General features: G+C 39.9%; 1 protein-coding gene across 1 annotated transcript; it reads left to right on the forward strand.

Annotated features, from left to right (window-relative positions):
- LOC110259764 (olfactory receptor 18-like) lies at positions 7,418-8,365 on the forward strand. Its single transcript, XM_021085511.1, has one exon. It carries the CDS (start codon positions 7,535-7,537, stop codon positions 8,363-8,365), a length of 831 nt encoding a protein of 276 aa, XP_020941170.1. The 5' UTR covers positions 7,418-7,534.

A 12,478-nucleotide genomic window follows, 5' to 3' on the forward strand; every position in this document is an offset into this window, starting at 1 on the left:
GCTGGATCCTTAACCCACTGAGTGAGGCCAGGGATCACACCACATCCTCACAGAGACTATGTTGGGTCCTTAACTGGCAGAGCCACAAATGGGAACATCATTTTTATTTTACTAAGAGGAAAAGAGCCCAGCATTTGACCAGAGCCAGGTTGTGTGTTAGAAAGGGCTGAATCCAGGTTTGAAGCCAGTCATTCTGGGCAGACTGACTCCAGACACAGAGAAACTGGGCAGGTTTCCACCCACCAACCCAAACACCATGTCACTTCCCTGTCATGCCAACCAGAGACTCTCTGATCACTATGCCCTTCCTTTTGGAGTTTTCTGGAGGACATCATGGAGGGCAGTACCTAGCACTTACTGCATGGACTGTGGGAAGTGTGGCTGAGATCACAGAATAAATCAGAGAAGATTTCATCTTGACCCTATTCCTGCATTATGTTTCAACTGTCCATTGTCTCCTCCATTATATAATCAGCCTATTCAATCAAAAATGGAGACATAAAGTCCCAGGACCCCATTTAAAACAATATACTCACTTTAGGGAGTTCCCATTGTGGCTCGGGGGTTAAGAATTGCATATAGTGTCCATGAGGACATGGGTTTAATCCCTAATCTTGCTCAGTGGGTTAAGGATTCAGCATTGCCTCAAGCTGCAGCATAGGTTGCAGATGCAGCTCGGATCCAGCATTGCTGTGGCTGTGGTGAAGGCGGGCAGCTGCAGCTCTGATCCAATTCTGAGCCTGCGAACTTCCATATGCCACAAATGTGGCCCTAAAAAGAAAAAAAAAAAGTACTTGTTTTAAAAAACTAACTTTAGACAATGTTTTTAAACACTGAATATTTAAACAACATACTTCAGATGCATCTGTGGCTAATTAAACCTCTGTCCCTCTGCTTAAAACTTTCAGAAGGTCTGGAAACAGTGAAATTTAGTTATGGCACTCGGTGACTGATAAATTTGAATCCTGTGTGCATCACTTACTGTTATTGTGTTATGTGACATTTTCTTAGTACCTCTAAGACTTAATGATTTTCAGCTGAATCGACTCCTAGTTGATATAAATCTACTGAGTAAGGATGAAATCATAATCGATGCTCTTTATGCAATGCATATGTGATGGATGCATAGTGAAAGGGCAAAATAAATTTTAGGTATTTTGTTACCAATGAAAGGGCTAATTCTCTTGTCATTGACTTAAATACCTGGTGACCTTATTTATGTATGGCTTCCCTCCAACCCTGACAGGACATTTTGTTTTTGTTTTTGTTTCTACAAGTACATTCTTTATATATGAAGAGAAATGACTGACTCCCATTCATTTCTGATTTTCTTTTTTTTTTTTTGTCTTTTGTCTTTTTGTTGTTGTTGTTGTTGTTGTTGTTGTTGTTGCTATTTCTTGGGCCGCTCCCGCAGCATATGGAGGTTCCCAGGCTAGGGGTTGAATCGGAGCTGTAGCCACCGGCCTACGCCAGAGCCACAGCAACGCGGGATCCGAGCCGCGTCTGCAACCTACACCACAGCTCACGGCAACGCCGGATCCTTAACCCACTGAGCAAGGGCAGGGACCGAACCCGCAACCTCATGGTTCCTAGTCAGATTCGTCAACCACTGCGCCACGACGGGAACTCCCATTTCTGATTTTCTAGAGCCTATAACTTACTGGAACAAAAGAGGTATCAAGAATAAAAAAATGCCCAGTTAAGCATAGAAGAGATACTTCTCTTTTTCATAGAAACAATGGTTTGGTAATATGGCTTCAAATTGCCATATTCAAATAGTGCGCCATTCATGCCAGTGTTTTCTCTATTCACAAAGTTCTAGAGAACTAGAAGCAAAATAAAATAATGCTTGTTTGTGTTGAGGTCATGAACTTTCTCTGAGACCTATTATTTTTCATTTAATAGCAGGTGCAACTTCCAGTTATTGAAAAGCCGTTGTAGAGATTTTCATAAATTTTGTAGGGGGTTGAGATTCAGAAAAGAAGAGAACGATGTTATTTCCTGAGCTGAGACACATTTTAGGATTTCATGTCATCCATGCTCCAGTGCCCTAAGACAGGAAAGATTTTGACCTCTGTGCTGTATAATCCACAAAACATTATTAAATAGTTGAGATTGTATTTAATTATTAAGCACATTATCTCAATAGTGATTGAAATTCTTTATTAAAAATGACTAAACATTCATTGTGTTCTGAACTTCCCTAGATACCATACATGGCATAGAGCTGAGCATTAGACTCTCCACTTCCAAGAAGGAAGAGAAGCCCAGAGAGGAGGAGAGATTTACACACACCCCTCACATAGGGGATGAAAGGCCCAGGACTCAAGCATCGATGTGCTTATTCCTGCACCAGCTCTCAGTCACCTCCACTGTAGCTAATTAGAGTCTTTTTTCCATACTACTTTGGTCCTAGTTGTGAAATGAAAGTAAAAGGATTGATGTATCCTCTTATGGTTCAGTGAGAGCACTTGTGAATTAGGGGAAATGAGGCAATGGTTTACAGGGGCCATAATGGCACTCTCATGGTAGATTATAGGATTTTCTATGAGTACGCATGTGTTTCCGTGCAGTTTTAAAATCTAAGGGTGAGAAGATTTTCCTATACAAGATGCAAATGTCAAATGGCGCTATCACGGAATAATTATCACAAGGCAGACTTTAAAGATATTTTCAAATGATACCTTAATAAAAGAGGATACAGTTGATTTTTCATTGAGATAAATATAGGTAAGTAATATTATTAAAACTGAACATGCATTGATTGATAGAAATTGAACAACTTTTCTTCAATCACCTATATATACAGATTTGTACTTGTGTGCTGTGGAGAGAGGTGTTGAATTTTCATAAGATTGTTGTATGAAGAACCTGATATAAATAAATAAGTATGAAATATATAATATAAAAAGAACATTCAATATAATTAAAATATTTTACACTTTATAGCGTTACATTTTAAATATGTTAAATACGTATTTTGAATTAAATTTACATTAAAATGCATAAACCTATAACTTGAATAAAATGTTTTCTTTCCTTACATAACGATGTTCATCAGGAAAATGAGGTAGTTGCATGTACTTCACAAGGAGACTTGACCACAAAATTGTAGTCAAGAAGTACATTTCAGGAGTTCCTGCTGTGGCACAGTGGGTTAAGAATCTGACTTCAGTGCCTCAGGTCACTGTGGAGGTGTGGGTTGGATCCCTGGCCCAGTGTGGTGGGCTTAAGGATCTGGCATTGCTGTAGTTGAGGCATAGGTTGCAGCGGTGGCTCAGATTCAGTCCCTGGCCCAGGACTTTCCTTATGTGTGGCCATTAAAAAAAAAAAAAAAAAAAGTACATTTCAGAGAGAGTTGTGTAGTATACTGTTTAGGTAAGCTTTTAAGAAAGCTGGTTATGGATGCATAAATCAATGTTAACATTATGGACACACCAACAAGAAAATATACCCATGAACTTCATGACACTTGTTGCTTTTAGGGGACAGGTATGCAGGGGAATGGAATTGACCAAGTAGTCCAATTTTATCAGTAATGTTTCAAATCTCTATAAAATATGATATATGAAGCAATTCTTATTATACATTTACATATTTAAAATTGGTGGTGGCTGGGAGTTCCCTGGTGGCCTAGTGGTTAAGGAGTTGGCATTGACACTACTGCAGTTTAGGTTCAATATCTGGCCTGGGAACTTCTGTAATCTTCAGTTCAGCCAAAAAAAAAAAAAAAAAAGTGGTGGGTGTTGATAATAGTGCTAACAGGGAATATTAATGGAGCATTTTCTAAGTGTTCGGCAGTATTCTAATGCAGTATTTCTCAGCCTCAGCTGCCCATTAGGATGACCAAGAAATGTATGTGTAGATATCCTGAAAACTAGTTCTAAGTTCAAGACCAGGGTATCTGTTTTTTGTTTGTTTGTTTTTCTTTTTAGGGCCACAGCTGCAGCATATGGAAGTTCCCAGGCTAGGGGTTAAATCAGAGCTGTAGCTACAGGTCTACACCACAGCCACAGCCACATTGGACTCAGGCTGCACCTGTGAACTATGCCACAGGCTGTAGCAACACAGGATCCTTAACCCACTGAACGAGGCCAGGGATCCAACCCACATCCTCATGGACCCTAGGTCTAGTTCTTAACCTGCTGAGCCACAATGGGAACTCTGTTTTTTTTTCTTTAATCATTACACATAAATATATTGATCAACTGGATTGAAGAACCACTAGTCTAAGCAATATAAAGGATTTTAAAAACTTTTTTACAATAGTCTTATTAAGTAGCTTCAATTATGATCTTAATTTATAGATAAAGAAACCTCTAGATGCATTTAATTGGTCTATTTTGCATTTTTCTCAATTCAATCATCTAGTGATCTGCCGAAATAATGAACCAGAAGTAACTTCAGGTAGCAGAAGTGTGATAACTACAATCCCTGTGTCAGGAAGGATTGAGGTGAAAACCTCTTAGCTTAGGCTTGAGAAGGCTGGGTCTTACTCCTGGCCATGGGACCTCCCCGGTGCTAAATTCCTCAAGTGTAAATAGAGGGTTTGGGTTTTTTTTTTTTTTTTTTGGCTTTTATCTTTCTAGGGCTGCACCCCCGGCATATGGAGGGTTCCAGGTTAGGGGCTGAATCAGAGCTGCAGCTGCTGGCCTACACCACAGTCACAGCAACGTGGGATCCAAGCTGCATCTGCAGCCTACACCACAGCTCATGGCAATGCCAGATCCTTAACCCACTGAGCAAGGCCAGGGATCAAACCTGAGTCCTCAAGGATGCTAGTCAGATTTGTTTCTGCTGAGCCACGATGGAAACTCCAAATTTATTTTTACTTTTTTGTTTTTTTTATTAATTTATTTTTTATTGTTATTTCCCCAACACACTTTTTTTCCCCACTGTACAGCATGGGGACAGTTACACATACATGTATACATAATTTTTTCTCCCATTGTCGTGCTGCGTTGTAAGTATCTAGACATAGATCTCAGTGCTACACAGCAGGATCTCATTGTTAATCCATTCCAAGAGCAATAGTTTGCATCCATTAACCCCAAGCTCCCAGTCCCTTCCAGTCCCTCCCCCTCCCCTTCCCCCTCCCCCCAGTCAAACACAAGTCTATTCTCCAAGTTCATGATTTTTTTTTCTGTGGAAAGAAAGATTCATTTGTGCTGTATATTAGATACCAGATATGAGTTATATCATATGGTATTTGTCTTTCTCTTCCTGACTTACTTCACTCAGGATGAGAGTCTCTAGTTCCATCCATGTTGCTGCAAATGGTATTATTTTGTTCTTTTTTATGGCTGAGTAGTAGTCCATTGTGTATATATACCACTTCTTCCTAATCCAGTCATCTGTCCGTGGACATTTGAGTTGTTTCCATGTCTTGGCTATTGTAAATAGAGCTGCAATGAACATGTGGGTGCATGTGTCTTTTTTAGGTAGAGTTTTGCCTGGTTATATGCCCAAGAGTGGGATTGCTGGGTTGTATGGTAGTTCTATGTATAGTTCTCTTAAGATTCCTCCATACTCTTCTCCATAGTGATTGTACCAGCTTACATTCCCACCAACAGTGCAGGAGGGTTCCCTCTTTTCCACACTCCCTCCAGCACTTGTTATTTGTGGACTTATTAATAATGGCCATTCCGACTGGTGTGAGGAGGTATCTTGCGGCAGTTTTGATTTACATTGCTCTAATAAGCAATGCAAGCTTGAAACAAGCATTGTTTTAAGTGCTTGTTGGCCATCTGTATATCCTCCTTGGAGAAATGTCTATAAGGTCATTTGCCCATCTTTCAATTGGGTTGTTGGCTTTTTTGCTGTTGCGTTGTATAAGTTGCCTTTATATTTTAGAGATTAGTCCCTGGTCAGTTGCATCATTTGAAACTATTTTCTCCCATTCTGTAAGTAGTCTTTTTGTTTTCTTTTTGGTTTCCTTTGCTGTGCAAAACCTTGTCAGTTTTATTAGGTTCCATTGGTTTATTTTTGCTCTTTTTTCTGTTGCTTTGGGAGACTGACCTGAGAAAATATTCATGAGGTTGATGTCAGAGAATGTTTTGCCTATGTTTTCTTCCAGGGGTTTGATGGTGTCTTGTCTTATATTTAGGTCTTTCAGCCATTTTAAGTTTATTTTTGTGCATGGTGGAGGGTGTGTTCTAGTTTCATTACTTTGCATGCAGCTGTCCAGGTTTCCCAGTAAGACTTATTGAATAGACTGTCTTTATCCCATTTTATGTTCTGTCTTCCTTGGTCAAAGATTAATTGACCATAGGTGTCAGAGTTTATTTCTGCATTCTCTATTCTGTTCTATTTGTCTGTCTGTCTGTTTTGGTACCAGTACCACATTGTCTTGATGACTGTGGCTTTGCAATATTGCCTGAAGTCTGGGAGACTTATGCCTCCTTCTTGGTTTTTTTTTCTCAGGATTGCTTTTTTTTCTGTTTTTTTTTTTTTTTTTTTTTTTTTTTTGTAGTTCCATATATATTTTTGGATTGTTTGTTCTAGTTCTGTGAAAAATGTCATGGGTAATTTGATAGGGATTGCATTGAATCTGTAGATTGCTTTGGGTAGTATGGCCATTTTTACAATATTAATTTTTCCAATCCAGGAACATGGAATATCTTTCCATTTCTTTACATCTTCTTTAATTTCCTTAATTATGTTTTATAGTTCTTGGCATATAGGTCCTCTGCCTCCTTGGTCAGGTGTATTCCCAAGTATTTTTTTTTGGGGGGCTGCACCTGTGGCAAGTGGAGGTTCCCAGGCTAGGGGTCCAATCAGAGCTACAGCTGGTGGCCTATATGTGAGCCATGTCTGTGACCTATACCACAGCTCACAGCAATGCTGTATCCTTACCCCAATGAGCAAGACCAAGGATTGAACCTTTAACCTCATGGTTCCTAGTCGGATTTGTTTCCGCTGTGCCACGATGGGAACTCCAGCTCTAATAATCTTGCTCTTCTGTTACTGTCTAGTAAAGATTCTGTAAAGTCAGTATCTATAGAAAAACTAAAACCAGTTAGGATACAGATCTAAACCAATAGAATGTGTCACACTGAGAAATACTGCTGAAAGTACTAAGGTGTATGACCTTACAAATGAATTGCTTGCATTTAGAATATGCACTGTGTGCCAGTGATGGGTTCCCAGTTATTTATTTCCTTTTTTCCCCAACCCCCTTTTCTTTGTAAACATTTTTTATTATAGTTGATTTATAATGTTATGTCACAGCAAAGTGACCCAGATGTATATATATATATATATACGTACATATATACATATATTCTTTTTCTCGTAATATTTTTCATGATGTTCTGTCACAAGTGACTGGATATAGTTCCCTGTGCTATACAACAGGACCTCATTGATTAACCATCCCAAATTCTATAGTTTCTATCTACTAACCTGTCTTTTCTTTTTAAAAATCTGTCTAAGACATAAACCTGGAAATCTAACAACTCTCTCAGAATTCTTCCTCCTGGGATTCTCAGATGATCCAGAACTACAGCCCTTCCTCTTTGTCCTGTTCCTGTCCATGTACCTGGTCACCATGTTGGGGAACCTGCTCATCATCCTGGCTGTCACCTCCGACCCCCACCTCCACACCCCCATGTACTTCTTCCTCTGCAACCTGTCCTTGGCTGACATGGGTTTCGTCTCCACCACTGTCCCCAGGATGATTGTGAACATCCAAACTCACAGCAGAGTCATCTCCTATGCTGGCTGCCTGACACAGATGTCTGCTTTCATCCTTTTCGGCTATATGGATGGTACTCTTCTGACTGCAATGGCCTATGACCGGTTTGTGGCCATCTGTCACCCACTGCACTACCCTGTCATCATGAACCCACCTCTCTGTTGCTTCTTAGTTTTGGTGTCTTTTTTCATCAGCCTTTTGGATTCCCAGGTGCACAATTGGATTGTGTTGCAACACACCTGCTTGAAGGATATGGAAATTTCCAATTTCTTCTGTGACCCTTCTCAACTCCTCAAGCTAGCCTGTTCTGACGCTTCCACCAATAACATAGCCATGTATTTTGTTGGTGCCCTTTTTGGTGCTATTCCTTTTTCAGCAATCTTTTTCTCTTACTATAAAATAGTTTCCTCCATTTTGAGAGTTCCCTCATCAGGTGGGAGGTACAAAGCCTTCTCCACCTGTGGGTCTCACCTGGCCGTTGTTTGTTTATTTTATGGAACAGGCCTTGGGGTGTATCTCAGCTCAGCCATCTCCCATTCTCCCAGGAAAGATGCAGTGGCCTCAGTGATGTACACCATGGTCACCCCCATGCTGAACCCCTTCATCTACAGTCTGAGGAACAGAGACATCAAAAGAGCCATGAGGAGGTTTCTCAGCAAAACAATCTAACCTCAGTACCTGGATCACCCATTTGGAAGGTAGGTTGGAAAATACAGAAAACTAAATATGTAGACCTGCACATCCTACCTCTGTCATCACATCCTTTTTTTTTTTTTTTTGGTCTTTTTTGGTCTTTTGTCTTTTTAGGGCCACACCCAAGGCACATGGAATCCCACTCTAGGAGCTATAGCTACCGGCCTACGCCACATCAATGCCAGATCCCAGCTGCATCTGCAGCCTACACCACAGCTCACAGCAACACCAGATCCTTAACCCACTGAACGAGACCAGGGATCACAACCTCATGGTTCCTAGTCAGATTTGTTTCTGCTGCCCCACGAAGGGAACTCTAACATATATATTTTTTGTAGCTCTTATGCCCTTCACTCTTCTCCTTCCTTAACACCTGAAAATTGATTCTTATTTTTTTGTCTTTAAATGGACTTGGTGAGTTTTCCTGGATTTTTTTTATATCACAATCACTGCACGATTTAATATTATTATATCTATGGATAATCTGTAGGCTATCATTGGTGGCCCAAGCATCCTAGAAAGATGAACAACTCTTTTTATATATATTTAAAATATACATCTTTTCCACAGCTCTTGAGTATTTATCATAGTAATTTCTATTTATTAATTGCATGAATACAGGTTATATGTAAGGATATGTTACCCTTTCTTAGCCTTGGCTTTTATTGACATTATCTGGGAAGCATGAAAATACTGACAACTGTGTCCTACCACCAGGTATTCTGATGTAATTGGACTTGGATGTGTCCTGAGAATGATAATTTTTTTTTATTGAATGAAAAATCTTTAAACTCTGTAGTGCATTATAATTTTCAAAAGTTTCCCACACATCGGAGTTCCTGACATGGCGCATTGGAAACGAATCCAACTAGGAACCGTGAGGTTTCAGGTTCAGTTCCTGGCCTCGCTCAGTGGGTTGAGGATCCAGCGTTGCTGTGAGCTGTGGTATAGGTCACAGATGCAGCTCAGATCCGGCATTGCTGTGGCTCTGGCATAGGCTGGCAGCTATAGCTCCGATTAGACCCCTAGCCTGGGAACCTCCATATGCCGCATGTGAGGTCCTAAAAAGATAAAAAGACAAAAATTAAGTTTCCCACACATGAGTTCATATAATCACATATAACTCTTTTTCCCCTTCTCCCTCTGTTGCCCTTCTCCCTCCCCTCTTCCTACTGCTTAACCACTAATTTGTTCTCTGTAACTATTAGTAGGCTTCTTTTTTTTATTCACTATTTTTTGGTATTTTTTAGATTCCCTATATGGTACTTGTCTGTCTTTAACTTATTTCCCCTTGCATAATGACTTCCAAGTCCATCTGTGTTGCCATAAATGGCAAACTTTCTTTTTTAAATTTTATTTTTTATTGAAGCATAGTTCATTTACAATGTTGTGCCTCTTTCTACTGTACAGCAAAATGACCCAGTATACACACACATGCATATACATTCTTTTTATATTATCTTCCATCATGTTTTCTCCTAAGAGATTGGATATAGTTCCCTGTACTGTAGTCAGGCCTCATTGCTTATCCATTTTGTATGTAATAGTTTGCAACTACTAACCCCAAACTGCCACCCTCATTGTTTTTATGTCTGAGTAAATTTCCATTGTACATATGTACCACATCTTCTTTATCCACTCATCTGTTGATAGAGACTTATGTTGTTTCCATGTCTTGGCTATTGTAAATTGTGCCGCTATGAACATGAGGGTTCATGTATCTTCTGAATTAGCCCTTTTGTTTGTTTATTTGTTTGTTTTGGGATATACACCTGGGTATTGCTGGGTCATATGGAAGTCTATTTTTAGTTTTTTGAGAAACCTTCATATTTTTTTCCACGGTGCTTGCACCAATTTACGTTCCATCAATGGTGTGTGAGGGGTTTTTATTTCTCCCCAATGTTGCCAACACTTGTTATTGTGTTCTTTTCATTGAGGGCATTCTGACTGGTGGAGGCGATATCTTATTGTGGTTTTGAAGGACCACAAAGATTTTTTTTTTGTCTTTTTTCTATTTCTTGGGCCGCTCCCGCAGCATATGGAGGTTCCCAGGCTAGGGGTCTAATCAGAGCTGTAGCCACTGGCCCACACCAGAGCCACAGCAACGCGGGATCCAAGCCGCGTCTGCAACCTACACCACAGCTCACGGCAACGCCGGATCGTTAACCCACTGAGCAAGGGTAGGGACCGAACCCGCAACCTCATGGTTCCTAGTCGGATTCATTAACCACTGCGCCACGACGGGAATTCCATAAGGACCACAAAGATTTTTAAAAGCACTCTGGGAGTCCTCTGTTTGGCCAGCTGTGAGAACTATTGATCTAACTCATATATTTCATTCCAAGATGACCTGTATGCCATGGGTCCTAATCGCTCATGGACAAAGATTCTAAAGAGATAGAGCTCAAAGGGGGAAGATACAAAGAACCAACTGTAGCAACAGGCAATTTGTTTTCCCCATTATTTCTGATAATGATTCCTCACCTAGCCTCTCTCTGTACACCATACAGCTAGGTGTATGTGCTGGTCGTGAAGGTATTTTCTCTGCTCCAAACTTAAAGTTCAATATATTGTTTTAACTTGGGGCTCTCAGAAGCCATTCCTTATTTACTATCTTGTATCCATCTTATATACTTTCAATGGTGGTCAGCAAAATTCTCTTTGCACTAATAGCTCAACTGCTCCCTTTCTACCTCTTAAGCTCTTGGGGTAACTTCTTCCTTCACTTGTGATAGTAATGTTTCTGCCTCATTCTTTCCATGCCTTTCAGTCTTTAACTCTTTAACCAATTCCCTATATTAAATTCTCTTTGTTAATATGACTACTTGGGGAGTTCCGATCATGGCTCAATGGTTAATGAATACGACTAGGAGCCATGAGGTTGTGGGTTCAATCCCTGGCCTCACTCAGTGGGTTAAGGATCTGGCGATGCCATGAGCTGTGGGGTAGGTCGCAGACTCAGATGCTGTGTTGCTGTGGCTTTGGCATAGGCCGGTTGTACAGCTCCGACTAGACCTCTAGGCTGGGAACCTCCATATGCCATGGGAGCAGCCCTAGAAAAGGCAAAAAGTCAAAAAAAAATTTAAATAAAATAAAATAAAATGAAATAAAAAATAAAATGACTACTTGGTTTCTCTTTTCTTGACTGAACCCTGATTGATATTGTAGCATGGGGTATAAAATCTGTGGTGTGAGGCACCTGCAATTGGGAGATTGAAACATGTGCACAGTTAAGAAAGGTGGTTGTCAGTACATCTTAGTCATGGGTATGCAACTGGAAAATAGGTGATGATACCATATTTCTAATTGCTATGAGGTTCCAGTGATGAATGAGAATCTTTGTCACCCAAGTCAACACAATAAATGTATCTTCATTTACAGTACTGTAGGGTTGCAAAGGATCAATTCATCAGCAAATCATGTTGTCCTTTTGCTGGTAATAGCCTGGTTAGCACATCGCTTGATTGCCTTGCTTCCCTGTCTTCTATCACAACAACTCAGTCTTTGGACTCCCTTTGAGCTCTGCAAAGTGAATACCCATCACTCCTTAGAGATGTGCCACATCATTTTTGTGGTCATCATCTGGCTCTCTGGGTGCTGTCCATAAGTAGTTTACTGTACTTTGCATTTTATTACCAAGGAAAATCACCTACCAAATGCATTGATGGGAAACTTTTATATTGAAAAGAGAATGCACTTGACAGAGGATGATTCGTGTCAGTTAGTGGGGTGAGATATTGTCCAATAAAAATGACCAAAACATTATATCTACATATCCATTTATGTAAACCTATGTGATAGCCAAAGCATCTTGGAAAGTACCAAAGGAACATTGCTTTGTGTGTGTGTGTGTGTGGTTTAATTTCCAGTTTAAGTTCTGTTAAATTTACTACCTCCTATTTTGATATTACATCATGTTAACATTCTCCAAGCAAATTAATGTAGGACTATTTTAATCTGAAAATATAAAATAGAAAGTACTGAGTACTAATTCCAGACTTTTTGAAAACATGCATGAAGTGCCTTTCTATCATTTTCACAATTGGCAAAAGAGAATAAATAAACTAAATAAATTTGCACCGCAATCTT

This window comes from Sus scrofa, chromosome 2 (genome assembly GCF_000003025.6).
Source record: "Sus scrofa isolate TJ Tabasco breed Duroc chromosome 2, Sscrofa11.1, whole genome shotgun sequence".
Classification (NCBI taxonomy): domain Eukaryota; kingdom Metazoa; phylum Chordata; class Mammalia; order Artiodactyla; family Suidae; genus Sus; species Sus scrofa.

Bases quoted from the DNA above. Each gene is read 5' to 3' on its own strand.
- LOC110259764 (XM_021085511.1), top strand. From the start codon at position 7,535: ATGTACCTGGTCACCATGTTGGGGAACCTGCTCATCATCCTGGCTGTC.